Source organism: Pseudochaenichthys georgianus, unplaced genomic scaffold (genome assembly GCF_902827115.2).
Source record: "Pseudochaenichthys georgianus unplaced genomic scaffold, fPseGeo1.2 scaffold_809_arrow_ctg1, whole genome shotgun sequence".
In the NCBI taxonomy this organism is placed as follows: domain Eukaryota; kingdom Metazoa; phylum Chordata; class Actinopteri; order Perciformes; family Channichthyidae; genus Pseudochaenichthys; species Pseudochaenichthys georgianus.
In genome coordinates this window covers 1,792-29,681 of record NW_027263357.1, presented here as the reverse complement: position 1 = coordinate 29,681, position 27,890 = coordinate 1,792, and the positions used below count along the sequence as shown (strand labels likewise).

Below are 27,890 nucleotides of genomic sequence, written 5' to 3'. Positions count from 1 at the left end.
CCAATGCAGAGGAAATTATGTATTATAATACATTATTTTATATATTCTTAAAGTCACAACCGGCCCTTTGAGAGCAACCATAATGCTGATGAAATTGAGTTTGACACCCCTGGTGTAGGGCGTGGTTTGGTATTGGGCCTTACTGCAACAGAGTATTCCTACACTCTGGTACTGCTACTTTTACTCAAGTACAATATCTGAGTACTTCTCCCACCTCTTTAGAGATCTCACAGAAAAGGCACATGCCAAACTGTAAATATGAATTTATTTTACAAAATGACAGAAAAAAACATTACATTTCACTTGATTGTGTTTATTTTTGTTGTATAAGTCCATCAGTTTAGAAGCACTTGGGCCAGAGGAGGGGGGTGTTCCTGACGTAGTCCTGGAACTGAGGGTCCGCGCCCCACTTCTTCAGCGCCTGTTTCTCCAGGATGGGGATCCCGCTGACGTGGCGCAGCAGGAACCAGACGAAGAGCGGCGAGGCGGCGCTGAGCAGCTGAAGAGGACCCTTCATCACCGAGGAGGCCGACAGCCACAGACCCCCCCACTGCAGGATCTCCCCAAAGTAGTTTGGGTGCCGGCTGTACGCCCAGAGGCCGCTCTGGATGAACTTCCCCTGAAGAGATTCAGACGAGACGGTTAGTGTTGGGAAAGCTAATCTGAAGTAAACATTGAATACTGCTTTCTGTTCCTCCATCTTGTGACTGAGTGACTCCCTCTCTTGGATATCAGCATGTGAAGGACACTGCTCAGGAACTAGCTGATGCTCTGTATGTGATGACTCCTTCCATTCTGGAGAGGATCACAGATACATGGATCCTGATATTCAAGCTCAAGCCGGGGACCAGGGAGATGTTTCTAACAGTTAGACTCGGGGAATAGTGTGATGAGATGTCTCTCTTTCTACCCTGTATATTTTTATTATATTTATGTTGCATTGTTGGAGGTGCTTGGGACTTCTTCATTGCCATAACTACACTGTAGCTGTTGTGCATATGAGACTTTGGGTTCATGATGGCTGAACTGTACCCGGTTAAGAAAAGACAGCGAGCTGGACGACAGAACTCAACAGAAGAAGACAGGAAGTGAACACCGACTGCATCTTCCCGGCCCTTATGCAACACATCGATGTGAATGGGAAGCATTGCTGTCTCTCTGCAAACACAGAGCCTAGTCCGAATTAATAAAGTGCATCTAATCTGGTTTGATCCTGATCTCCAAACCTCTGTACCTCTACATGCTGATGGACATCACACAGGTGGAGGTAGAACGCTGGGTTTTCTGCCCTATAACTTACAGCGTTTCCCGGGTCGTTCTTGAAGATCCATTTCTGCTGGTCAGCGATGGCTTCAGTGGCGAACCCGAGGCCCCAGAGGCCCCAGCCGATGAAGTCCCTCGGGCCCAGGGGAGCGTCTCTCTTCTCACTGTTCAGCATGAGGGTGGGCAGCAGCGTCATGAACACCCACAGCGCTGAGAGGAGACAGGGAGTATTAATCACCTCCAACTGGGGACTCAATGAATTCAACGCAGCAGAATAAATCCATACTGAGAGAGGGGAAGCAGACAGAGACGAATGCCTCCGTTAGTTAAAGGTCTCCTATCATGAAAAATGCACTTTTTAATGTCCTTTGCACATGCGTGTCCCCGGTGTGTCGGGGGACTCACGCAGCGTCAGGAAATAAAACCCTCTCTTTTCCTCCGTACCCAAATCTCTAAAAACGGGGGAACAACGGAGCTGATCCAGATTTGCGTCCGATACGACGACATTACTAAAATATGGGCGGGCTTTACACCCACGGGCCAATCAGAAACGTTGCTATCAGAAAGTTGCTATCAGAAACAATGCCCGACTGCTTTGGACGTAATATGGTCGGTGTTTACGTTAGCATCGCTAGCACTCAGAGCTAACCTGTACTGGAGAGCATGTGTGTGAAGAAGCAGGAAGTAGAAAGGAACTCACCTTGTGGTATAACCGGCAAGAGATAAAGCCTTTGAGCTCCAGACTGTTTCAGAGAGAATCCTTGATGTAGTTTGGAACATGATGGCGTTTAATCACGGCAGCATTTAGCTGAGTATCTGCCGGGTAATTCTGAGCAGGCATTAGCTCCGCCTCTTCCTTTTTTTTTTCTTTTTTTAAATCTAAGGACCCAGAATCTGCGTTTCTCCAACAGGTTGGAATAGAGGGATATGAGGGATTTCTAAAACACTTCATAGACATGTTTTTTTATATATATATATATATATATATATATATATATATATATATATATATAATATATATATTTGAGACCTATAATATATGCCTAAAAATAGCATGACAGGAGACCTTTAATGATTATGCGTTCAAGGAGTGCAGCGGGAGGGTATATTTGCACCTTGGACGTTCCAGTACACGAAGAATGTCCCCGGGCTGTCTCTCACTTTGTTGAACCTGCGATCCTGGCCGTCCTTCAAGATCCGCATGAAGAGGAAAGTCCCGAGTCTGAGCGGACGACATTAACCAGGAGAATTATTCATTAACAGACGCTCAGCTTCCACATTCATTAGTTCCTGCTCCGACCTCCAGCTCGACCCTGCAGCACTAAAGGAGCATGACATGTACAAATATATATCGTTATTCTGTTGGAACTGTGTGAAACGCTGCATTATATATACTTTACGACCAACTGGTGCGACACGTGCGGGGAACATCAGGCAATAGAGTCCTTTCCCTCTGCTGGTGCACAAGTATGCCTTTTATACAGAGGGGGGGAGGAGTACTCAGATCACGAGTAGAAGTATTTGGATTTGGAACACCCCCTCCTCTGGCCCAAGTGCTTCTAAACTGATGTACTTGTACAACAAAAATAAACACAATCAAGTATAATTTATCATATTTACAGTTTGTCATTTGCCTTTTTTGTGAGATCCCTTCAGAGGTGTAGAAGTATTCAGATCTTGTACTTGAGTAAAAGTAGAAGTACTCAGGTCTTGTACTTGAGTAAAAGTACTCAGATCTATTACTTGAGTAGAAGTACTCAGAACTTGTACTTGAGTAAAAGTAGAAGTACTCAGAACTTGTTCTTGAGTAAAAGTAGAAGTACTCAGACCTTGTTCTTGAGTAAAAGTAGAAGTACTCAGATCTTGTTCTTGAGTAAAAGTAGAAGTACTCAGGTATTGTACTTGAGTAAAAGTAGAAGTACTCAGAACGTGTGTACTTGAGTAAAAGTAGAAGTACTCAGATCTTGTACTTGAGTAAACGTAGAAGTACTCTGATCTTGTACTTGAATAAAAGTAGAAGTACTCTGATCTTGTACTTGAGTAAAAGTAGAAGTACCAGAGTGTAGGAATACTCTGTTCCAGTAAAAGTCCTGCATTCAAAATGTTCCTCAAGTGAAAGTATAAAAGTATTCTCATCAACATATGGTGAAAGTAGCGACAGTGAAAGTAGTCGTTGTGCAGATTGGTCCATTTCAGAATAATATATATGATATGTTTTATAATGATTGATCAAAGTGTTCTCAAAGCTGGTGAAGGTGCAGCTAGTCTGAATGGCTTTGTAGACTGCAGGGTAGCTGGTGGACTTACTCCAGGTGGAACTAAAGTCTGATTCAACACAGGTTAGATTTCTGGAAGTTGTAATGACTCCATAAGCGAGGTGTTTCCTACCTGAGCCCCCACGCTGTCACCAGGCCCGTCTGAACGTTCTGCCTCAGGTGAGAAGCTCCTCCCCACACCCGGCTCAGGTGGGCCAGCAGTATAAAGGTGCCGGATCCTGGAGGAAATAAAAAGAGAGATAGAGGTCGAGCTGGAGGATGGTAAGGCGTGTTCAATAAATCTTTTACCCAGGATCCTGCAGACGCCGGGTCCAAAGTCCAAGGGCAAAACCACCGAGGAGCGGACGAGACGGAGCGTTGGAGGAAGTATAAAGGAATCGGGTAAGCTGCTCTGATAACATAATATCTGGGTTCAACCCGAAAAGATGTTTTTAAACTTTATCGTCATTTACCTTTCAAAAACTCACAGGAGGGTAAAAGGCTGCAAATAAAAGTTATATCGGTCAGTATGTTCATCACCCATTCATCTGCTGCAGTCTATAAATGATTTAAAGAATGTTGTAAAATGTTTCCCAACGCTCAGGGTCGCACCTTCGCGACGCCGCGAACGGCCAAAAGAAGTTCACCTTTTTACCCCATGAGCAGCTGGGGCGGATTCTCACCTGAGGAATGACTTCATTAAAGTCTGTGGATCGGCTGGTTCGTTAATCGACTAGTCATTTCAGCTCCAGAGGCTTTGATAGATTAATAAAGCTAATGAAATGCTTGTTGTGTCCGACCTACTGTTCAAAAGTCCAAGAAATGCAATTAGTTATCACTTGAAACAGAAGGAAATGCTCACAATGAGGAAGCCAGGACTGATTTTAGGCCGAAACATGACGAATGTATTTTAATTATTTGTGTCGATCGGTTAATTAAGTAATCTAAACTAGTCACTCCTGCTCGAGAGACTTTTAGAAATGAATGATGCTAATTAAATGCTTGTTTTGTTCGACCAAAACTCCAAGAAATTAAATTAATTATCGCATGAAACCAAAATAAATCCTCACATTAAGAAGCTGGGATTGATTTTAGCCTAAAAAAAAACTACTCGAATGAAAGTCTGCGGATCGGCTAATTAATAAGTAACTTCAGCTCTAAAGGCTTTAATGAATTAATAATGCTAATTGGATGCTTGCTTTGTCCGACCAGCTGTTCAAAACTCCAAGAAATGCACTTTATTATTAAATGAAACGAAAGGAAATCAAACAGCTGAGAAGCTAGGAGTGATTTTAGCCGGAAAGATGACTTGTTGATCGGCTAGTGAATTGATCAACTCGTCACTGCTGCTCTATCAGCACATACAATCAATTATAATTCAATCAGGACATACGGCCATTTGGTCGTTTCTATTAAGCAGGGGCTTGTGTTGTCCAATTAGAAACGTCCTCATGTTTTCTTTAAAAAAAATTTTTTAAATGTATTTAAAAAAAGCGTAAAGAAAAGAATAATTAAAATAAAAAACAATTCAATTGAAAGAAAGAAAAAAATCCTAAATGTTTTAAGATGCATAGAGGATTATTACTGAAATAACAGTCAGTATTCTTATAAAATAATTAACAACCCTATTCCTATCAGATTAATTAAATATTGTGTTGATTAATTAATTGTTCAAATGCAAAGTGAGCCCCAGCAGCCAGGCGGTGTTAATCCTCATTTGGGGGGCTTTTTCTACTTAGTTAAGAAGTCCCGGATCCTTCTGCTCTGATTGGATCTGACTGGATCACGTGATGCTGTTTCTTAACCTGAAGGAGGAGCTCTCTGCCTGTTTCACAACAAAGCCGCTTCAGATAGCAGGTTTCATAACGATGACAGCAGAAAAAACATTTATGTAATGAAGTTAAAACTCACACAGCTGAATTACTGCTAAGGAAGCTAATTCAAGGCTAATTTGATTCAGTTCGAGCACCAATCAGCGTGCAGGATAGAAACCCAGTGCAGAGGGTGCAGGGACAACATGAACATCCACACAATGACAAGCGAGGACTGATTTGAGTGACCAGCACGCGGCCTCAGGTGTTTCTAAAGGGTTACCTGCCAGGTCGTAGAACTTCTCGGTCCGCAGGGCAGCAGCCAGAGCCCAGCCCCCCCACTGGAGGCCCAGGTCTGCGGCGGCGCACTTCAGCAGAACACTGCCCATCATGAGGTCCTGCAGGGCGGCCAGGAAATAGAACAACTGGCCGGGGGAGATCATGGAGGAACAACCACTCCTCCTCCCCCTTTTATTCTTCCTCCTCTTCCTCCTCCTCCTCCTCCTGCAGCAGGAGTGTTAACTGCTCTGGCTAAAGTTCGAAGCTGCCATTGTGATGATGGGAGGAGCTGTGCCGCAGGGAACTCTGGGTAGTGTAGTTGTTAGAGGATCAGTGGAGGGAGAAGTCTGCAGATCCTTTAGACTGCAAAAACTGACTTTGGTAAAAGAATTACAAATATTTATTCATTAAAATTAATTCCTCTGAATAAAATATATGCATAGTTGAATTTATTTGTTTTTTATTATATTTTAATTTTATTTGTTTGATTATTTTTGTATTCTTTTTGTATTTATTTGCTTTTTTATTGTATTATTTATTTACTTTTTGTTTAATTTACTTTTATTGAATTCTTTATTTTTTATTATTATTTTTTATTTTATATATTTCTTTGTGTTTTATTTTTTCATTTTGCCGAATTCTATTTATAATACTAGAGAATGCAATTCCTGAAGAAATTGATGGGAATGCTTTATGCTGAAAAGCTGAAATGTAATGTGTAAGAAGAAAGTGAATCATTTAGATTAAAATGAAATGTGTAAGAAGAAAGTGAATCATTTAGATTGAAATGAAATGTGTAAGAAGAAAGTGACGAATTTAGATTGAAATGATACATGAACACTGGGGGCTTGAATGTGTGATGAGAGAAGAAAAGAAAGTAAAAAGGCTTGGAAAAGCAGCAGAATATTTGAACCGCAAACTTCTGAACTAAGTTGATGGCGAATGATCTGTCGCCATGGCAACGGCATTTGATGACACCCCATAATACGCTTAGATGCGTTGATGGCTGCATCGTTACCAAACCTATGAAGTCTTGGGCTGTTTGGAGTAATTTCACTGAAGTTATGAGAAAACCGTATTTCAAGTCGAGCATTGTGTTGCCATGGCAACAGCATTTGAAGAAATCCCAAAACTGTCCCGTAGATGTCTTCACGGCTGGACTGTTAGCACACTTGTGAAGTTTGAGCACTTTTTGAACATTTTCATAGGAGTTATAGCGACATCATGTTTTATGGCAAGGGATGCGTTTCCATGGAAACGGCATATGGTGAGATCTCAGAGTTGGCGTAGAGCTGTTGAGGCATGGACCGGTGATATACAAGTGAAGATTGGGGGACGATTGGACCGTGTCCATTGGACTTACAGCCTCATCGTGTTTCATGGCGAGTGGTCTGTCGCCATGGCAACGGCATTTCATGACACCCCATACGCTTAGATGCATTGATGGCTGCATCGTTATCAAACCTGTGAAGTTCTGGGCTGTTTGGAGTATTTTCACTGAAGCTATGAGAAAACCATGTTTCAAGGCGAGCATTGTGTTGCCATGGCAACGGCATTTGAAGAAATCTCAAGGCTGGACTGTTGGCACACTGCTACCTGAAGGCTGCTGCTCTGAGGTCTGCTATCTGAAGTCTGCTGCTCTGAGCATGTCAGTTGGAGTGATGACATCATCGTGTTCCATTGCACAGGTGTTTATAGTTGAGCTAACGAGCTCTGTAGAGATCACAGGTTTCCATTGTTCTGAATGAGAGATGAACCTCTTACATGTGAACGTTTTGTGGAAGAACCGTAACAGATATCTGTGAAATTTCAAAACGTGAAGCATGTCAAGGAAGTTGAGTATCTGAAGTGTAATTTGTGTGTACTTTCGGGCTAATAATGTGGCCTTTTTGGCAGTTTAACTAAAGGTGTGCGGCTGATACCGTGAGGAAATATCTGCCTGAAATTACAATGGGCGTCATATTTCAAGCTACGAGATGTTTTCCTACGTTTATCATGAAAAATGATGTCCCAGGAATGTAGGGTTTGGGAATTATGGCAGTTTAAAAAAAATATATGAAGGCAGATTTCAAGATTTCTCACCCTCTAGCTGTGACATCACGCACTCTAGTTAATGTTAAAATGTGAATAAAACCTCTAAAACAAGGTCTGAACAAATGTTAATATATCTAAAAGTAAGCATTAGATTTAAAAGTTGTTTCACAAGAATAATGTCAGAATGATTTGTAACATTTTAAAGTTGGAATGAGGTTTCTGAGTGAAAGTATGAATGAACAGTTAGCAGTTGAAGTCGCATGAAGATTTGTTGAAGTCTGAAGATTTCCTCCATTGACTTCCATGTTAAAAATGTGATGTATTATGGGATGTATCTCTGGAATTATGAAAGTTATGAATGAGAAAAGTAATAGCCATTGATTCCCGACCGAGCTGAACGTTTTGATGTTTGAACGGAGTCTCTGCGATGTTCAATGCGGGAGAAGAAGAGGGCCAAAATACCGGCGGAATAATAATAAAAATGTGTCCGTAGAAGAACAGTTAGTGACAAATATAATCCTGGATGTGGGAGGAGCTATGCCGCAGGGAACTCTGGGTAGTGTAGTTATTAGAGGACCAGTGGAGGGAGAAGTCTGCAGAAAGAGCCATTTAAATGTAAGACATGTTCCTTTCACTAAATTCCACATATATAAAAGCAGACATGGTGCTTTCATCAAACACATCTCTCTGGCCCTTTCTCATTTCTCTCATTTCCCCTCCTCGACTCCTCGACTCCTCGGTCCTCCGGTAGTGACCCGGGAATGGATTTCAGCGCGCCATTTTGAAGGACATCTAATTTCTCTAACCGCCTGCTGCTTCCCCTCCTCTCTCCTTGGTTCCCCTCCTCGACTCCTCTCTCCTCGGTTCCCCTCCTCGACTCCTTCCGCTCGCATCTCCTGCGGGCGAGACTAAGACACAAGGATAGGAGTCGAGGAGGGGAACCGAGGAGGGGAGTTGAGGAGGGGAACCGAGGAGGTCAATATATCTGTGAAGTCTGTCTATAGATGCAGAGGTCAGGAGGTCATGAGGTCAGGGAGGTCAGAGAGGTCAGGAGGTCAGAGAGGTCATGAGGTCAGGAGGTTAATTATATGTAATCTTGTTTTCTTCTTCTTCTTCTTCTTCTTCTTCTTCTTCTTCTTCTTCTTCTTCTTCTTCTTCTTCTTCAGGAATCGACTCAATAGATTGTAAAAGATGGCAGAGAATCCAAAAGGCGGCTCTGGAGACTTTGCTAAGAAAGTCCAGCGTCGGCTGAGTCGAGGCAAAGAGAAGGTGAGGAGTAATCTGCTGCAGGAGTTCAACACGTGTAATCTCAATCTGATCGGATCAGATTTGGATTTTGGGGAGTTCAAAACCAAAAAACAGGATTAGGATCAATTTGATATCCGATCAGATCAGGAAATCCAATCCCAGATTTCATCTGGATCAAATCTTCAAAGCGGGTACCGTACTTTTCGGACTATAAACCGCGACTTTCCCCCCCCATTCTTTGTGTACAGCTAACAGCCACTACCTCCTACATCTATGAATTTTACAGGTCAAATTAACCACCTTTAACGCTATGGACTCTATGACCGGTCCGCGCCCGCCACCTTCCAGCAGGAAAAGCTGGAGGCCGGAAAAGAGTGAGACAGGTAGCGCGCCAAAGTAAAAGTGGAACCGAGAGACAGAACGAGAGCAAGACAGACGGACAATGTAGCTGCTGCGGTTTATATGCAGGTGCGCTTTATAGTCCGAAAAGTACGGTAGTTCAAACCGACCACACAGGAAACCGGATTATCCTGATCCCACCAGAGGGTGGGTTTCCAGTGGATTACCAGAGCAACATGTACTTTACCATTTATTTAAAAATAGGTTTCAATTTAAATTAGATGGCAAAGTTTGTTATCTGAAATAATACACCATGTTTAGCCTTCATGGGAAATACATTTTATTTTCATTTTTTGTTCACATTTGTGGGGCCTGTTTTGTTTTCAACCAAATGTTGATGACATAAATGTTTATGCTCATGAAAGTATCACAGCAAAGATTGTCAATCACAAATGTAATTTAGATTAAAGAAAAAATATCTTCAACAAAAAAAAAGTCCATCATCTGTCATCACCTTTCAAATAAAAACATATAATTATTCGACATTATAAATGTCTGCAATGTGGTCTTTTGTCTTCCTTGTATTATCTTTCATATCCACTAGATGGCTGATATTCAGGATCTAGTCATTTTGAAAAGTCGTAATCTGGATCAGGCTGATCCTATCCTGAACTGCTTTGACATACTGGACAACATCTGGCCGATTTGTCTGATCCTGGATCACAAACAATGGGACTTCAGAATCTGATCGGATCTGATTGAGATTAAAAGCTTTGAACGCCCTGTTTATGTATTTATGTATCACGTGTGTTTCTTCAGGTCCTGCAGAGACTCGGGAAGACGACGGAGAGCCGAGACGAGCACTTTGAATACTTCCTGCTGCAGTTCAATGATCAACAGGTCAGACAGCGTGCAACACATCCATCGCTCCTTCAGGGAAACACAATGACACGTGTTTGCAAAAATCCTGAAATATAAAGTAAAATATAATAGTTAAAAAAAAGATGTACAAGAAACATTCACATGCAAATAAAAATAATATGAATACAAAATAAAAACAAATAAATATTTATAAAATACTATGTATGTGAAAATAGAAAAACATTTACGTGCTGTGAACAAATAAAACAGATACAATAGAGCAAGAGTATGTTTTGCAATTAAATACAAAATAGTGCAAGAAGAGTCTCTATAAAAGTACATGGAATATGATCAGAGATGGGAAAAGTACACATTTCCTTTACTCAAGTAGAAGTACACATACTCGTGTTTAAAAAATACTCTAGTGAAAGTAGAAGTACTGACTAAACGTCTTTACTCAAGTCAAAGTAAAGAGGCTTTGAAGTGTACTTCAGTAGAAAGTACCCATAGCTAGCAGCTGCTTTAAAGAGTACCTGACCTCCCTTTATATTAATAGAACAATAATGTCATTGTTAGCTAATGAATGTTTCCATGCTGAACAACGGCAACATGACAACGTTTCCATCGGTCCCTCTTCTTTAGAGAAGACCAGGAAGTGATGGATACACGGATCGTGTTCCAACCAATAGGCACGCAATGACTCTAAAGAATAATGATCACGCACCAACACACATTCAGACTAAAGGAACCAGCTGTTTGGGAAATGAGAGAAGTAGAAAGTTACAGGTATTTGAGTTCAACATGTGAGAAGTAGAAAGTACAGGTATTTGAGTTCAACATGTGAGAAGTAGAAAGTACAGGTATTTGAGTTCAACATGTAAGAAGTAGAAAGTACAGGTATTTGGGTTCAACATGTAAGAAGTAGAAAGTACAGGTATTTGTGTTCAACATGTAAGAAGTAGAAAGTACAGGTATTTGAGTTCAACATGTAAGAAGTAGAAAGTACAGGTATTTGAGTTCAACATGTAAGAAGTAGAAAATACAGGTATTTGGGTTCAAAGTGTAAGAAGTAGAAAGTACAGGTATTAGTGTTCAACATGTAAGAAGTAGAAAGTACAGGTATTTGGGTTCAACATGTAAGAAGTAGAAAGTACAGGTATTTGTGTTCAACATGTAAGAAGTAGAAAGTACAGGTATTTGAGTTCAACATGTAAGAAGTAGAAAGTACAGGTATTTGGGTTCAACATGTAAGAAGTAGAAAGTACAGGTATTTGTGTTCAACATGTAAGAAGTAGAAAGTACAGGTATTTGAGTTCAACATGTAAGAAGTAGAAAGTACAGGTATTTGAGTTCAACATGTAAGAAGTAGAAAATACAGGTATTTGGGTTCAAAGTGTAAGAAGTAGAAAGTACAGGTATTAGTGTTCAACATGTAAGAAGTAGAAAGTACAGGTATTAGTGTTCAACATGTAAGAAGTAGAAAGTACAGGTATTTGGGTTCAACATGTAAGAAGTAGAAAGTACAGGTATTTGTGTTCAACATGTAAGAAGTAGAAAGTACAGGTATTTGAGTTCAACATGTAAGAAGTAGAAAGTACAGGTATTTGAGTTCAACATGTAAGAAGTAGAAAGTACAGGTATTTGGGTTCAATATGTAAGAAGTAGAAAGTAAAAAGTGGTCAGAAAAATAAGTAGTGGAGTAAAGTACTGATACCAGAAACATGTACTTAAGTATGGTAAGGAAGTATTTGTACTCCTCTCCTCTGGATATGATATCTAGATGCATGGTCAGCCATCAGGTGGATGTAATGGATGTTCTTCACAGAGTGTGAAAGTCTTGAAGGTGAGAGGACAGTAATCTGTGTTTGTGCAGACGGACGGGAACCGGATCTACAAAGACCTGAGGAACTACATCAACTCCGTCAGAGGTGAGGGCTTTGAAGGCTTTGCCGCTTTCTTTATGATTCTCGTTTGTTTTACACTGCATGGCATCTAGCTGACGCTTTCATCCAACGCCACTTACAATAAGTGCATTCGACCAACACGATACAAACGTTTGTTTTAATAGTGTTGTTTAATATTTAATAATGTTTCTCGTAATTATTTTTGTTTGTTTTTTAAAATATTCTTTACACATTTTTAAAGTATGTTTTTGTATTTTGTTCTATAGTTATAATTCTTGCATGTGTATATATATGTTTTAATATTTAAACGTGCATATGTTTTTTAATATTTGAAATATTTAACTGTATTTCTCTTCTATTGTATTCAAGTTTCTGTAATTCTACTTGAGTAAAGAAGTTTAGTCAGTACTTCTACTTGTACCAGAGTATTTTGAAACACGAGTATCTGTACTTCTACTTGAGTAAAGGAGTTTAGTCAGTACTTCTACTGGTACCAGAGTATTTTGAAACACGAGTATCTGTACTTCTACTTGAGTAAAGGAGTTTAGTCAGTACTTCTACTTGTACCAGAGTATTTTGAAACACGAGTATCTGTACTTCTACTTGAGTAAAGGAGTTTAGTCAGTACTTCTACTGGTACCAGAGTATTTTGAAATACGAGTATCTGTACTTCTACTTGAGTAAAGGAGTTTAGTCAGTACTTCTACTTGTACCAGAGTATTTTGAAACACCAGTTTCTGTACTTCTACTTGAGTAAAGAAGTTTAGTCAGTACTTCTACTTTTACCAGAGTATTTTTAAACATCAGTTTCTGTACTTCTACTTGAGTAAAGGAGTTTAGTCAGTACTTCTACTTTCACCAGAGTATTTTGAAACACCAGTTTCTGTACTTTTACTTGAGTAAAGGAGTTTAGTCAGTACTTCTACTTGTTCCAGAGTATTTTGAAACACGAGTATCTGTACTTCTCCTTGAGTAAAGAAGTTTAGTCAGTACTTCTACTTGTACCAGAGTATTTTGAAACACCAGTATCTGTACTTCTACTTGAGTAAAGGAGTTTAGTCAGTACTTCTACTTGTACCAGAGTATTTTGAAACACCAGTATCTGTACTTCTACTTGAGTTAAGGAGTTTAGTCAGTACTTCTACTTGTACCAGAGTATTTTGAAACACCAGTATCTGTACTTCTACTTGAGTTAAGGAGTTTAGTCAGTACTTCTACTTGTACCAGAGTATTTTGAAACAGGAGTATCTGTACTTCTACTTGAGTAAAGAAGTTTAGTCAGTACTTCTACTTGTACCAGAGTATTTTGAAACACCAGTATCTGTACTTCTACTTGAGTAAAGAAGTTTAGTCAGTACTTCTACTTGTACCAGAGTATTTTGAAACACCAGTTTCTGTACTTCTACTTGAGTAAAGGAGTTTAGTCAGTACTTCTACTTGTACCAGAGTATTTTGAAACACCAGTATCTGTACTTCTACTTGAGTTAAGGAGTTTAGTCAGTCCTTCTACTTGTACCAGAGTATTTTGAAACAGGAGTATCTGTACTTCTACTTGAGTAAAGAAGTTTAGTCAGTACTTCTACTTGTACCAGAGTATTTTGAAACACCAGTATCTGTACTTCTACTTGAGTAAAGGAGTTTAGTCAGTACTTCTACTTGTACCAGAGTATTTTGAAACACCAGTTTCTGTACTTCTACTTGAGTAAAGAAGTTTAGTCAGTACTTCTACTTGTACCAGAGTATTTTGAAACACGAGTATCTGTACTTCTACCTTAGTAAAGGAGTTTAGTCAGTACTTCTACTTGTACCAGAGTATTTTGAAACACCAGTATCTGTACTTCTACTTGAGTAAAGAAGTGTAGTCAGTACTTCTACTGGTACCAGAGTATTTTGAAACACCAGTTTCTGTACTTCTACTTGAGTAAAGAAGTTTAGTCAGTACTTCTACTTGTACCAGAGTATTTTGAAACACGAGTATCTGTACTTCTACTTGAGTAAAGGAGTTTAGTCAGTACTTCTACTTGTACCAGAGTATTTTGAAACACGAGTAGCTGTACTTCTACTTGAGTAAAGAAGTTTAGTCAGTACTTCTAGTTTTACCAGAGTATTTTGAAACACCAGTATCTGTACTTCTACTTGAGTAAAGAAGTTTAGTCAGTACTTCTACTTGTACCAGAGTATTTTGAAACACCAGTATCTGTACTTCTACTTGAGTAAAGGAGTTTAGTCAGTACTTCTACTTGTACCAGAGTATTTTGAAACACCAGTTTCTGTACTTCTACTTGAGTAAAGGAGTTTAGTCAGTACTTCTACTTGTACCAGAGTATTTTGAAACACCAGTATCTGTACTTCTACTTGAGTAAAGGAGTTTAGTCAGTACTTCTACTGGTACCAGAGTATTTTGAAACATGAGTATCTGCAGTGATGTACCTGAACGCGTTCAATGAACGATCGTTCATGAACGCGTTCATATTTTGGGCGAACGTGAACTGAACGTACTGTATTTCCGCTAGATGAACGTAATTGAGAACGCGTTCATTATCAGCACTGTATAACGGCGTTCAAAAGTGCGTTCATTCTCAGCACTGTATTATAACGGCGTTCAAAAGTGTGCCAGATTTCATATGCCTTTCAGCCGAAAACCCAGTTAAAACACACCGTAAACAGGCTTCAAAATAATGCGGAAAACCACCCAATTTGGCAACAGCAAGCTGCCTGTGACGCGTACGCGCCTGTCACCCCTGGCTGTCGCACTAAAATATAAATATACTAAATATATCAGACTCCTCACAAGAAACAATGTGGAACCGCGGAACCGGCGAGCATTGAATGAAGTATGGACGAAGCCGAGAGCAGCTGCAGCAGCACTCGCTCAGAGTGAGACTCTACGGCAGGGGTGGGGAACCTCCGGCCTCCGGGCCGTACACGGCCCGCGAGACAATTTGGTACGGCTCTCGAGGTAATTTATAAACACACGCAAAAAATAAAAAATGAAAGAAATCTAGACCGCAAAAAAATTAAACAAGCGAGTGTCTGTTTTTCCTGGCCAAGGTTAGGGTCCTTGAACACAACACGAGCCTAACGTGTCATCACGTGGTATATGTCTCGACTGACAGGGGTGCAGTTCTGACGGAGAGCACCAGAACGCCACTCCAGCACTTCAGAAATTGCAGTACCGATAAGTCCATACACATGCCGCAGTTTCTGCGTCTTTAGCTGAAAGCCCAGTGGCGATCTGCTCATCTGTCATACTGATCAGACAGTCAATAACTGTGTTGTTATCATTAGCATCTGGTTAGCTAGCTATGCTAACGAATATAAGAAGCTTTGTCTACAACCAGTGAGGTAAAGGCACATCTTTATATGATCATTATAGTTATCAAAAAAATAAGAGAATAAAGTAAACAGGTATAAAATACTATATGACAGTTATTAATAAAGAAGAATACCGTTTGAAAGGGGAGTGATTTGTCAAATATCCATAAATTAAAAGAAAATCTGTTTACAGTTGTGTTTGGGTGTTGAGAGATGTGTCCATAGATCTCCTAATGTTGCTCTCAAAGTGCACCAGATTGATGCTTTTAACTTCAACATTTAAAAAAAAATCTTCCCAGGGGAACATGCCCTCCGGACCCCCCTAGAGGAGGTTAGGTCCCCCCCCCACTTAAATCATGTTCACATGGATAGGAAACTAAATACATTTGCACACATCTTGTGTCCATATCTTTCTGTTTTGGTGGTCACGCCACACCCTGCACGTGCATGCATACGCGAGTCATGGTGAGATATCTGGATTAGGAGGTTGCTTTTTCTTTGCACAGAATGAAATGAATGAGCTGTGATTTTAGTTTTTTTAAGCAGAGGTCAATAACTTGTACGGCCCTCTGAGGATATTGTAAACATTGAAATGGCCCATTAACATCGTACAGGAGACAAATAATAGCTCGCAGCAACGTATTGAAAAAAGAACTATGAACTATAAATTAGTTCATTTTTGAAACCATGAACTTTAGTTCAACATTTTGAATTATGAACTATGAACTGAACTAGTTCATTTTAAAATGTGTGAACTGTGAACTGAACTAGTTCATGTAGAAAGTGAACTTTCCCAACACTGAGTATCTGTACTTCTACTTGAGTAAAGAAGTTTAGTCAGTACTTCTACTTGTACCAGAGTATTTTGAAACACGAGTATCTGTACTTCTACTTGAGTAAAGGAGTTTAGTCAGTACTTCTACTTGTACCAGAGTATTTTGAAACACCAGTATCTGTACTTCTACTTGAGTAAAGGAGTTTAGTCAGTACTTCTACTTGTACCAGAGTATTTTGAAACACCAGTTTCTGTACTTCTACTTGAGTAAAGAAGTTTAGTCAGTACTTCTACTTGTACCAGAGTATTTTGAAACACGAGTATCTGTACTTCTACTTGAGTAAAGGAGTTTAGTCAGTACTTCTACTTGTACCAGAGTATTTTGAAACACCAGTATCTGTACTTCTACTTGAGTAAAGAAGTTTAGTCAGTACTTCTACTGGTACCAGAGTATTTTGAAACACGAGTATCTGTACATCTACTTGAGTAAAGAAGTTTAGTCAGTACTTCTACTTGTACCAGAGTATTTTGAAACACCAGTTTCTGTACTTCTACTTGAGTAAAGAAGTTTAGTCAGTACTTCTATTTGTACCAGAGTATTTTTAAACACGAGTATCTGTACTTCTACTTGAGTAAAGGAGTTTAGTCAGTACTTCTACTTGTACCAGAGTATTTTGAAACACCAGTTTCTGTACTTCTACTTGAGTAAAGAAGTTTAGTCAGTACTTCTACTTGTACCAGAGTATTTTGAAACACCAGTTTCTGTACTTCTACTTGAGTAAAGAAGTTTAGTCAGTACTTCTACTTGTACCAGAGTATTTTGAAACACGAGTATCTGTACTTCTCCTTGAGTAAAGAAGTTTAGTCAGTACTTCTACTGGTACCAGAGTATTTTGAAACACGAGTATCTGTACATCTACTTGAGTAAAGGAGTTTAGTCAGTACTTCTACTTGTACCAGAGTATTTTGAAACACCAGTTTCTGTACTTCTACTTGAGTAAAGAAGTTTAGTCAGTACTTCTATTTGTACCAGAGTATTTTTAAACACGAGTATCTGTACTTCTACTTGAGTAAAGGAGTTTAGTCAGTACTTCTACTTGTACCAGAGTATTTTGAAACACCAGTTTCTGTACTTCTACTTGAGTAAAGAAGTTTAGTCAGTACTTCTACTTGTACCAAAGTATTTTGAAACACCAGTATCTGTACTTCTACTTGAGTAAAGAGGTTTAGTCAGTACTTCTACTGGTACCAGAGTATTTTGAAACACCAGAGCCTCTTGTATACAGTCCTTCGTTCCTAAACCCATGCAGAACGTATATCACGATGTGTATTTTGTAAACTGTGTAATTCTGTATCTTCACTTATTTGCATGCTTCTTATCACGTGAAGCTGTCTTTGGCTCGTGCTGTACCAAACCGTTCCCCTCTGTGGGGCGAAGGTATTCTGATTCTGATAATATCATATAGTCTCTTTTATTCTAATGAATGTTTATTTTACATATAACGTTTTTTATATGTATATATTTAACATACATAAGTGGTTTGTCTGCAGACATGCGAGAGGCTTCGCGGCGTGTCTCCCAGTCTCTGTTCGACTCGTACGAGGCGGACTGGGCCGGAGAGGAAGACCTGGCCGGCATCACGGAGGTCAGTGTGAAGATTCAAAGCTCAGAGCACTTTCAGCAACGACAGCAGGGCTCGCTTCCTTTAGGATTCACTTCCTTTAGGATTCACTGCCTCAAAGGAACCTGTAACTGTCCTCGCTGTGGGACTAATATCATCACACACTGTCCCGCCTTGTGTCCGTTAACCTGAGGACATGTTGTATGTTGCTGCATGGACCTTTAAAGTTCTTCACATCTGAGGGGAGTTTGTGGTGTGTACCTTGTGATTCTGAGCTGCGTGAAAAGTGCTAAAGATAAAGCTTAATTATGGATGAAGGATGAATCTGATCTCCAGATGAATCTGATCTCCAGATGAATCTGATCTCCAGATGATTCTGATCTCCAGATGAATCTGATCTCCAGATGATTCTGATCTCCAGATGAATCTGATCTCCAGATGAATCTGATCTCCAGATGAATCACATGACGTGTGTCTCCTGTGTGCTCAGGGCGAGGACCTGCTGTGGAACGACTTTGAGGTGAAGCTGCTGGACCAGGCCGTCCGCACCATGGAGTCCTACGTGGGACAGTTCCCAGATATCAGGGTAAGAGGAGCACACACACACGCACACACACACACACGCACGCGCGCACACACACACACACACACACACACATACATACACACACACACACACACACAGAGACATACACACACACACACACACACACACACACACACACACACACACAGAGACACACACACACACACACACACCACACACACACACACACACACACACACACACACACACAGAGACACACACACACACACACACACACACACACACACACACACACACACACACTCACACACACACTCAGGATGTCATTGCAGTGAATGGAAAGTGGGAACTAAATATGTTTTTTTTATTACTGCCGATTTTTATTCCATATTTATTCCTTTTTATTCCATTTCTATGTAAATAAATACTGTTATATTTGTTATTATTTGTAATATTTGTCTAGCTCTCTATCTGTGCTTTCGTGTGTGCACCACGACACCAAGCCAAACTCCGCGTCCGTGTGGACCTGGTGACAAACCTGTTTCTGACTCTGGCATCACTTTGCAAAACACACCCCTTCTACCGGAGCTCCTGTGCTCCTCCCTCTGCAGGAGAAGGTGGCGAAGCGCGGCAGGAAGCTGGTGGACTACGACTCCACCCTGCACCACCTGGAGGCTCTGCAGAGCGCCAAGAAGAGGGACGACGTGAAGATCAGCAAGGTGGGGACGGCTCACAGACACATCAGCACACACACCTGCAGCTCAGGAATCCTCATCAACACTCAGACATTTTAAATAACGTCTAAGCAGGAATGTGTTAATATATTGGTCTCACTTGTTCAAATCGAATTGGCTAAACACGCCAATGTCAGAGAATACCAGAGCCTCAGCTGACCTCTGCCTTTTAAAACAAAACATTATGTATTCGTCCTCATTAGGCTTCATCCCCAGAAAGTATAATATTATTATTTGACTGAAGTTTTCCTCATTTCGAAATCTTGTGAGTTTAAGAGATGATCGAAAAGACACCTACGATCACATGCTGATACAATGCAATATATACGGTATATAACATATTCACAGTATTGTGTTGTAACTAGGGCTGCTCGATAATGGCAAAAATCATAATCTGGATTATGTGGGTCAATAATTGATATCACGATTATTAAAAACGATTATCCATTTACTTTGAAAACTATGGAAGCCCATTTCCGCCACTTGAAAAAAATTAAATCCCCATGAAAAGTCATAATAATGAGATAAAAAAGTCGAAATAATGAGATAAAAAAGTCGAAATAATGAGATAAGAAGTGCGCATGCGCTGCAGTGGCGCTGTCTTCAAAGGTCCCTTCATCACCTTGCTGCTCTCCACCATGCAAACGGCATCTAGTCCTAAATAAGGTAACTATTACAGGTGACTTTTGTAAATGTTAGATGTTACATATAGCCTATATTGCAGCTAAACTACAACAATGCAGTTCATAGCTTTGACATTACCTGTTATGAATATAATATATATGCCTATAGTTGTGTGGTAACGTTCACGCCACTAATGACAATAGTGTAGGCGTACTGCTGCTGTGAGTTGCTCTAACTCTAACCCGTGAACGTTACCACACAACTATAGGCATATATATTATATTCATAACAGGTAATGTCAAAGCTATGAACTGCATTGTTGTAGTTTAGCTGCAATATAGGCTATATGTAACATCTAACATTTACAAAAGTCACCTGTAATAGTTACCTTATTTAGGACTAGATGCCGTTTGCATGGTGGAGAGCAGCAAGGTGATGAAGGGACCTTTGAAGACAGCGCCACTGCAGCGCATGCGCACTTCTTATCTCATAATTAGGACTTTTTTATCTCATTATTTCGACTTTTTATCTCATTATTATGACTTTTCATGGGGATTTTAATTTTTTTCAAGTGGCGGAAATGGGCTTCCACATCCATTTAATGAAGAAAAAATAATTGAACAGTATGTTTTAACAGTTGATTACCCTGAACTTTAAGTTTAATTCAACTGAAAAACCAATACAAAATAAATTAAAAAAATATATATATATATTTAAATAAATAAAAAATTAAATTAATTAATTAAATAATCGTTTTATTTTGATTATGTTGTTTTCATAATCGTTGCAAGCCAAAATCGCAATTGCGATTAAAATACGATTAATTGAGCAGCCCTAATTGTAACAATATGGAAACACTCTTTATGCTGTATACACTAACATGTTGTTGGAACAAATACAAACATACAATACAACTTTATTTATAAAGCACTTTAAACCTCCAGACCAAAGTGCTCTCCAGGAAAATAGATAAAACACAGCTCAGCTCACACACCATAAAACAAGTACAGGTAAAAACAATTTAAATGCAAAAAAGCAACACTCTGAAAGATGTTGAAACGCTAAATGTTAAAACGCTAAAGAGAAGAGGTGGGCTTTAAGAAGCGATCTAAAAGCAGGCGGTGTGGAGGCCTGTCTGGTCTCCAGGGGCAGAGCGTTCCACAGTGCGGGAGCCGCTACAGAGAAGCAACGTCCCCTCTGAGCTTTGACCTGGTTTTAGGCACCTTCAGGAGCAGTTGGTCCGCTGACCTGAGAGGGCGGCTCGGCGTGTAATGCTGCAGCAGCTCAGCAAGGTATGGTGGGGTCATGCCATTTAGGGATTTAAAAGTAAATAAAATAATTTAAAAATGGATCCTAAAATAAATTGGCAGCCATTGGAGAGAAGCTAAAACAGGGGAAATGTGGTCAAACTTCCGTGTGCCAGTTAAGAGCCTTGCTGCGGCATTTTGCACCCGCTGCAGTCGTGCGAGCGAGGACCCGCTGACCCCCATGTAGAGAGAGTTACAGTAGTCCAGCCGGGTGGTGACAAAGGCATGGAGTACTGTCTCAAACTGCTGTCTGGAGAGAAAAGGTTTTACTTTGGCTAGCTGCCTCAGGTGATAAAAGCTCGTTTTTACCACCGACTTAATCTGACTCTCAAGTTTGAGTTCACGGTCCATTTTAATACCAAGGTTCGTAACGGGGGGCTTGGTGTACTGATGCAAGGGACCCAGGTCTACAGAAGTGGTGTCAGTGGTGCTACCAAAAACCATTACTTCTGCGATGCCGTGCTTTCTAAAAATGGACCCAAGACGGAGCAAATAGAGGGAGAATAGCAGGGGGCCTAATACTGAGCCCTGTGGGACCCCATACAGGAGTGGAGCAGAGGATGACTCAGAGTCACCAAGGCTAACGGAGCGTCCACACTACAGCTTCAAAAAAAGCTTGGAGCTGGGCGTGTCTGTAGCTTGGGGATTTTATTCAAGCAACACGACCAACAACCAATCACATGAATCTCCCGCCCCCGACATACAAAGCATAAAAATCCGGAGATTTTATGGGAGCAATATATATATATATATATAAACTCCCCAAACAGGCGAAAACCTACCAGTTTCCCCCACTGTCTCTGCCACCTCCCTCCATGCTGGTTCCTCCGGTTTGTATCCTGGGAGGTGAAGAGGGTCTGGTCATACACAACCGGGTGATCGCTACGGCGATAGTTAGTTTCTCCTCCGACTTTTTTTGAAATATAGAAATGAACGGCGGGATATCTCTCCCAGCTTAGACGCGGTTTGATTGGCTACGGCTTGAGCTGTCAGATTTTCCAAAACGGGATTTGATTGGCTGGCGCTGGCTGGAGACGGACCGCTCTGCTACCCACAATTCAGTTCGGCGAAAAAGCGAGGCAACGTGACGTCACCCCATTCAAAGTGAATGGGCAGATTGGAGTTGTCGACGCTGTAGTGTGCACGGGCCGTAACAGAGAAAGTGCTGTCCTTCAATTATGACCTGAACCATTCCAGGGCTTTTCCCTCAATGCCCACCCCCTGCTCCAAGCGGGAGATCAGGATGACGTGGTCGACTGTATCGAAAGCAGCAGTTAAGTCAATAAGTAGGAGCACAACGCAGTCCCCAGAGTCAGTAGATAAAAGGATGTCATTAAAGACTCTTAAAAGCGCTGTTTCAGTGCTGTGCATAGTTTTAAAACCGGATTGGAAAACCTCCAGTATGTTGTTCTCTTCCAGAAAGAACATAGTGTGACTGTAGACAATCTTCTCCAGGATCTTTGACATAAAAGGCATTTTGGAAATGGGCCTAAAATTAGCCAGAACCGTGGGATCCAGGCTGGGTTCTTTAGTACGAGGTTGCACTAAGTATGCTTCAGCTTGTACCATGTTATAAAGTGTAGGAAAGGGAACACAATGTAATACTTTTGAATATGTGACTCTTAAAGTACGACAGCCTTTTTTCAGTTGGTGCTCTGCAAGAGATATTCATGTTAAAGCTGCGTGCTATTCTATTTTACTTTTGCAATCATTTCATGCATTCTTCTTCTTCTTCTTCTTCTTCTTCTTCTTCTTCTTCTTCTTCTTCTTCTTCTTCTTCTTCTTCTTCTTCTTCATCAAAGCTGGACATTTAAAAAAATTAAGCTTTAAAAAAAGACTTTTGGAAATGTCAAACAAACAGATGCTTTGTGAATAGAAACAGCCTCTTCTTCTTCTTCTTCTTCTTCTTCTTCTTCTTCTTCTTCTTCTTCTTCTTCTTCTTCTTCTTCTTCTTCTTCTTCTTCAGGAATCGACTCAATAGATATTTATTTATTTTAAATGTCTCCCTGCAGGCCGAAGAGGAGATGCATGAGGCCAGGAGTGTCTATGAGAGCATCAACTCCGGGCTGAAGGAGGAGCTGCCGGTGATCTTCGACAGGTCTGACGGAGTTCTCGCGGCACAGGAGAGCATCTGTAAATACATACAGATGTGAAATCATGTTCTCATCTGTTTCCCTGCAGCCGCGTCGGGTGCTTCGTGGCGGTCTTCTCTGCTGTTTCACATTTAAGGAACACCTTCTTCAAGGAGATGAGCACGGTGTGTTTCTAAAGTATTCAGTGTTTATTTCTATGATGCGTTTGTGTGTGTGTTTGTGAACCCGTGTTGTGCCCCTCAGCTGAACCTGGATCTGCAGAGCGTGATCAAGGAGCTGCAGGCTCAGCATCCGGAGAAAGTGTTCGCAGTGAAGGGTCTGCAGAGGTCAGAGGTCATCTCTCTATCTGAATACATCCAGGGGGGTCAAACTCAGTTTCATCGTGGGCCACATTAGCGTTATGGTTGTAACGATATAAATATACATGTTTAATATTTAAAATAATGTATTATAGATTATTATCGGATAGGGTAATAACTTAGTAATGAACTACTTCTGAAAGCAGAAGTCCAGGGCAAATAACTGCAAGTCTCTTCAGTGCCATGTCACTAAAGGAGATGCATTGTGGGACATGTAGTTTATGGGCAACCTGCTTCTGTAAAGCGGCCTGTAACCGTATAATAAACGTATTATATTCTTTGCAAGCTCTTGCGGGGCCACATGAAATGAAGTCGCGGGCCAGATTTGGCCCCCGGGCCTTGAGTTTGACACCCCTGATGTAGACGTTTCAAATCTGAATTATTCCCAACAAAATGATACCTCATGAAACTATGCATAACTTAACAGAATCATAATAAAAGGAGGGAGGAACCTTTTAGTAAAATGAATAACTAAGTTGTGCTTTGGGAAAGTTCATGTATTTACATTTTATTTAAGTGAGTGCGATGCCCAACATACGTTTTAGGATTGTTCGGCTCCTAAAGATATTTATTGCAAACACTGGATCCAAAGGAAAGAAATGTTGCAAAAATAAATATAGAAAAATTGAAAAATACGTAAAAAGTACAACATTTAAATAGTACTTGCAGATATGGTATTTTGTAGTCAATACAAATTTAAATAAATATGACATCCTTAACATGTGCGAAAGGATGTGATCTTTGATAAGTAGGTTTACACAGATGTTGTCTTGGCGTACCTGGTGCAAACACAAACAGTTAAAGAATATAAAAAGTAAGAAAAAACAACAAAAATGAAATAAAATCGATTGAAACACAGATATAGAAAACGACTGACATGACATCTGGATAAACCAAAACACTAAAGTACTCTGAGTAATATCCTGAACTCAAAGCCACTTGAAGAGCTTCCTCCCTGTGTCTAGGTACGGGTCCCTGAAGAGACGGACCCTCACCTCCCCCAAAGCCTGGAAGTCCAGTTTCTCTGAGTTCCATAAGAGCTACAGCCCCAAGCCGTCCCGCTTCAGCTTCAGGTCTCCGGACAAACCGCGGCACGGCACCCTGTCCCGGGAGAGCAGCACCTCCCTGCCTACCTCCCCCCAACCCTCCTCCTACAACTCCTCCCCCCAGGAGGACCTGGACGCTGCATCCAATCACAGCGAGACCCTCAGCGAGAGCATCGGTCCTCCAGCAGAGGAGATCCAGCAGGAGGAGGGGAAGCCAGAGGAGACTCCTGCAGAGCCTCAGGTGAAACAAACACTTTCTTATTTGTTGTTGTTATTGTTGCTTTTTGTTTTACCTGCGATGCCACTTGAGGGACTAATAAAGGCATTCTGAAAAGGAGGAGGGGGAGAAGGAGGGGGAGAAGGACAGCAGCTCTGAGGGAAACCCTTCCTGTGATTCTGAGAGTCTGGAGCTGCAGCTGTGTGCCGCCGAGGAGACGCTGCACATCCAGGAGGAGGAGGAGGAGGAGGAAGAGAGAGGAGGAAGAGGAGGAGACGGAGGTCTGAAGGAGAACGGGCTGCAGAACGGAGCCGGGGTCATCTCTGATGGACAGGAGGTCAGGAACAAGGTGAGGGTTTGAATCAGTCAACCTGTGTTGTCTCGCGGACCCTTGAGCTGGTCCTAGATCAGTGTTTCTTAAACTTTTTCACACCAAGGACTTAACCAATAAAAAAAATACTCGCGGACCGCCTAACTCCACAAATATCCCACACATAGTTTTTCTAGAACAGATTATAAATCACCTGGAAATGGTACAAACAAGTGGCAACATGTGTGACGAAGGTGTTGCCCTGGGCTTTATCATGCAATATAAAGTGAAACTTAAGCTTGTTCCATTGCGGAGATATTCCCGCGAGAGTGCGGAAAACTTAAATGTATTTATTTATTTCAAATGTGAAATGTTACCAATATACTCACGGACCACTAGGGGGCGCTCACGGACCACACTTTGAGAAGCACTGTTCTAGAGGAACCCCCTCACTCCTCTGTGATGATTGGCTAAATATGTCTGAACCCTTTGTAATCGTGTTCTAAAAAAAACTATTATATTAGGACTCTCTTGTAGTTTCAACATGTGTTAAGACTGGAGACACCTGAGCTGAGGCAGGACTCCAGGCTTATGAGAATTTAGTCTCCTGCATCCCCTCAATCACCCCTAGGGGTCCTCGTACCCCTGGTTGGGAACCACTGCTTTAAATACCGTGGTGAGATATCGTTGTCAGTCATCTCCTGGTATCAGAGGTGGAGACACACCAAGAACCTTCACTTTAGTAACTCTATACTTTCTACTCCAGCGGTTCGCAACCTTTTCTCGATGTCCGCGGCCCACATTCAGCCTTCAACAAAGCGGAGGCTAAATAACGTTCTGATTGGTCGATTCAGAACATGTGACACGTTGTAAATCCAGTAGAACAGACCGTTGCTAAGGACTGTAATGCCGTTGCTAAGGAGGATCAAGAAAGAGAAAGGAAAAGAGGTTGAAATAAAATAAAATAAATCTTAATAATTAAAATGTTTCCACACATGTTTTGCAAATGATTTGAATGCAGGTTGGGAACCGCTGCTCTGCTCCATGGACGTGTTCTATAGGTTGAGATCAGACCGTACTGATCCCTTGAGATCCCCTCTCCTGTGGTGGGATCTGTACAGTCGGTGTTAGTGCATGTCAATGGTCTGCAAAGGCTACAATCCCTGTGTCCCCTCCCCCTTAAACGCCTCCATTGGACCCCTTTCTTTACTTCAGGAAGTGACAGTGCTGTAGAACACTCCTATTGGCTAGCGCTACAACACATTGTACGTGATAGGCTAAGGGGCGGGACATCTCACAGCGGTTGACCAATCACAACAGAGCCGGAGCCAGTCAAATAAAATTGATTAAAATAAAATAAAAACACACATTAATAAAAATATATAACACAAAGAGAAATAGTTACGAAATGAGAGAAGCTTTTAATGAAAGATCTTAAATTAGTATTTATTATAAAGTCATGTGTGACTCTCGTTGTCTTCGTGTCCCGTACAGGAGGCTCCTGCCGGGACACCAGCGTCTCCGGACTCAAAGACCACCGACGTCTAAAGAGATTAGGTTCGTATGTTTTTCTATTCTCATCTCAATATTACTATTCCGTTGTTCCCTGTTTCTGTATTTGAGCTTCTCTCGTGTGTGTGTGTGTGTGTGTGTGTGTGTGTGTGTGTGTGTGTGTGTGTGTGTGTGTGTGTGTGTGTGTGTGTGTGTGTGTGTGTGTGTGTGTGTGTGTGTGTGTGTGTGTGTGTGTTGTGTGTGTGTGTGTGTGTGTGTTGTGTGTGTGTGTGTGTGTGTGTGTGTGTGTGTGTGTGTGTGTGTGTGTGTGTGTGTGTGTGTGTGTGTGTGTGTGTGTGTGTGTGTGTGTGTGCGCGCGCGCGCGTCTGTGTGTGTGTGTGTGTGTGTGTGGGTCTGTCTGTGTGTGTTTTGGTGTTTGTGTGTGTGTTTCGGTGTGTGTGGGTCTGTCTGTGTGTGTGTGTGTGTGTGTGTGTGTGTGTGTGTGTGTGTTTGTGGGTCTGTCTGTGTGTGTGTCTCTGTATGTGTGTCTGTGTGTGTGTGTGTGTGTGTGTGTGTGTGTGTGTGTGTGTGTGTGTGTGTGTGTGTGTGTGTGTGTGTGTGTGTGTGTGTGTGTGTGTGTGTGTGTGTGTGTGTGTTTCGGTGTGTGTGTGTGTGTGTGTGTGTTTCGGTGTGTGTGTCTGTGTGTGTGTTTCGGTGTGTGTGTCTGTCTCTGTGTGTGTGTGTGTGTGTGTGTGTGTGTGTGTGTGTGTGTGTGTGTGTGTGTTTCTGTGTGTGTGTTTCTGTGTGTGTGTTTCGGTGTTTGTGGTGTGTGTGTGTGTGTGTGTGTGTGTGTGGGTCTGTCTCTGTGTGTGTGTGTGTGTGTGTGTGTGTGTGTGTGTGTGTGTGTGTGTGTGTGTGTGTGTGTGTGTGTGTGTGTGTGTGTGTGTGTGTGTGTGTGTGTGTGTGTGTGTGTGTGTGTGTGTGTGTGTGTGTGTGTGTGTGTGTGTGTTCAGCAGCTGCAGACGGAATGTGAGACAGCCGCTCTGAGCGCCGCCCTGAAGAGAGACGACTGCTGGTGTTGCTTTTCTTATTTATCTTTTATTCAAATAAACGGGACGTCATATTTTTGTAAAAGCCATAATAATTACCTCTCAGATTCAACTCTGTACAAAGTGTTAGCAAACATAAACCAGATGTATACTGTTAGAAAACCTCCGTATGTACTGGGAACTATTTCAAGCATTTCACCAAACCTGAATCCGAGGCGCTTCTGATGAGGAGGCGTCTGAACTGAGTACGGTGTCGGCAGCTGGTCCCGTTCTCTGGTCCCGTTCTCTGGTCCCGTTCTCTGGTCCCGTTCTCTGGTCCCGTTCTCTGGTCCCGTTCTCTGCTCACCGTTCACTGATCTTTTCTCTGTCGTCCAGTTCAGACGAAATAAACTTGATCTGCAACTGTT

At 41.3% G+C, this 27,890-nt stretch overlaps 2 protein-coding genes across 5 annotated transcripts; one reads left to right on the top strand and one right to left on the bottom strand.

The window, feature by feature from the left end:
• Window positions 1-246: 246 nt before the first annotated feature.
• LOC117444411 (uncharacterized) lies at window positions 247-5,908 on the bottom strand. The gene is made up of 5 exons (XM_034080005.2): window positions 5,613-5,908; window positions 3,652-3,757; window positions 2,379-2,485; window positions 1,301-1,473; window positions 247-619 (listed from the first exon to the last, which is right to left on the bottom strand). The coding sequence occupies exons 1-5, from the start codon at window positions 5,770-5,772 to the stop codon at window positions 341-343; spliced, it is 825 nt and encodes a 274-aa protein (XP_033935896.1). The 5' UTR covers window positions 5,773-5,908; the 3' UTR covers window positions 247-340.
• bin2a (bridging integrator 2a) lies at window positions 3,764-27,890 on the top strand. 4 transcript variants are annotated; one of them, XM_071202737.1, is made up of 14 exons: window positions 3,764-3,920; window positions 8,809-8,911; window positions 10,049-10,129; window positions 11,964-12,018; window positions 17,636-17,730; window positions 18,197-18,292; window positions 18,865-18,972; window positions 22,931-23,016; window positions 23,100-23,175; window positions 23,255-23,337; window positions 24,336-24,657; window positions 24,755-24,982; window positions 26,438-26,500; window positions 27,448-27,890. In XM_071202737.1, exons 2-13 carry the CDS (start codon window positions 8,834-8,836, stop codon window positions 26,489-26,491), a joined length of 1,362 nt encoding a protein of 453 aa, XP_071058838.1. In that variant the 5' UTR covers window positions 3,764-3,920; window positions 8,809-8,833; the 3' UTR covers window positions 26,492-26,500; window positions 27,448-27,890. The 4 variants fall into 4 exon arrangements, with proteins under 4 accessions (XP_071058838.1, XP_033935894.1, XP_071058837.1 ...); XM_034080003.1 differs by having other exon boundaries at window positions 24,752-24,982; window positions 27,451-27,890; XM_071202736.1 differs by having other exon boundaries at window positions 24,752-24,982.

What these genes read in the sequence shown, in the direction of transcription:
- LOC117444411 (XM_034080005.2), bottom strand. Translation starts at nt 5,772, where the DNA reads ATGATCTCCCCCGGCCAGTTGTTCTATTTCCTGGCCGCCCTGCAGGAC. An exon ending in GAAGTTCTACGACCTGGCAG is followed by an intron (nt 3,758 to 5,612) that starts GTAACCCTTTAG and finishes TATTTCCTCCAG; the next exon opens with GATCCGGCACCTTTATACTG. An exon ending in CGTGTACTGGAACGTCCAAG is followed by an intron (nt 1,474 to 2,378) that starts GTGCAAATATAC and finishes GTCTCCTCTCAG; the next exon opens with CGCTGTGGGTGTTCATGACG.
- bin2a (XM_034080003.1), top strand. Translation starts at nt 8,834, where the DNA reads ATGGCAGAGAATCCAAAAGGCGGCTCTGGAGACTTTGCTAAGAAAGTC. An exon ending in ACCTGGCCGGCATCACGGAG is followed by an intron (nt 17,731 to 18,196) that starts GTCAGTGTGAAG and finishes CTGTGTGCTCAG; the next exon opens with GGCGAGGACCTGCTGTGGAA. An exon ending in TCTTCAAGGAGATGAGCACG is followed by an intron (nt 23,176 to 23,254) that starts GTGTGTTTCTAA and finishes TGTGCCCCTCAG; the next exon opens with CTGAACCTGGATCTGCAGAG.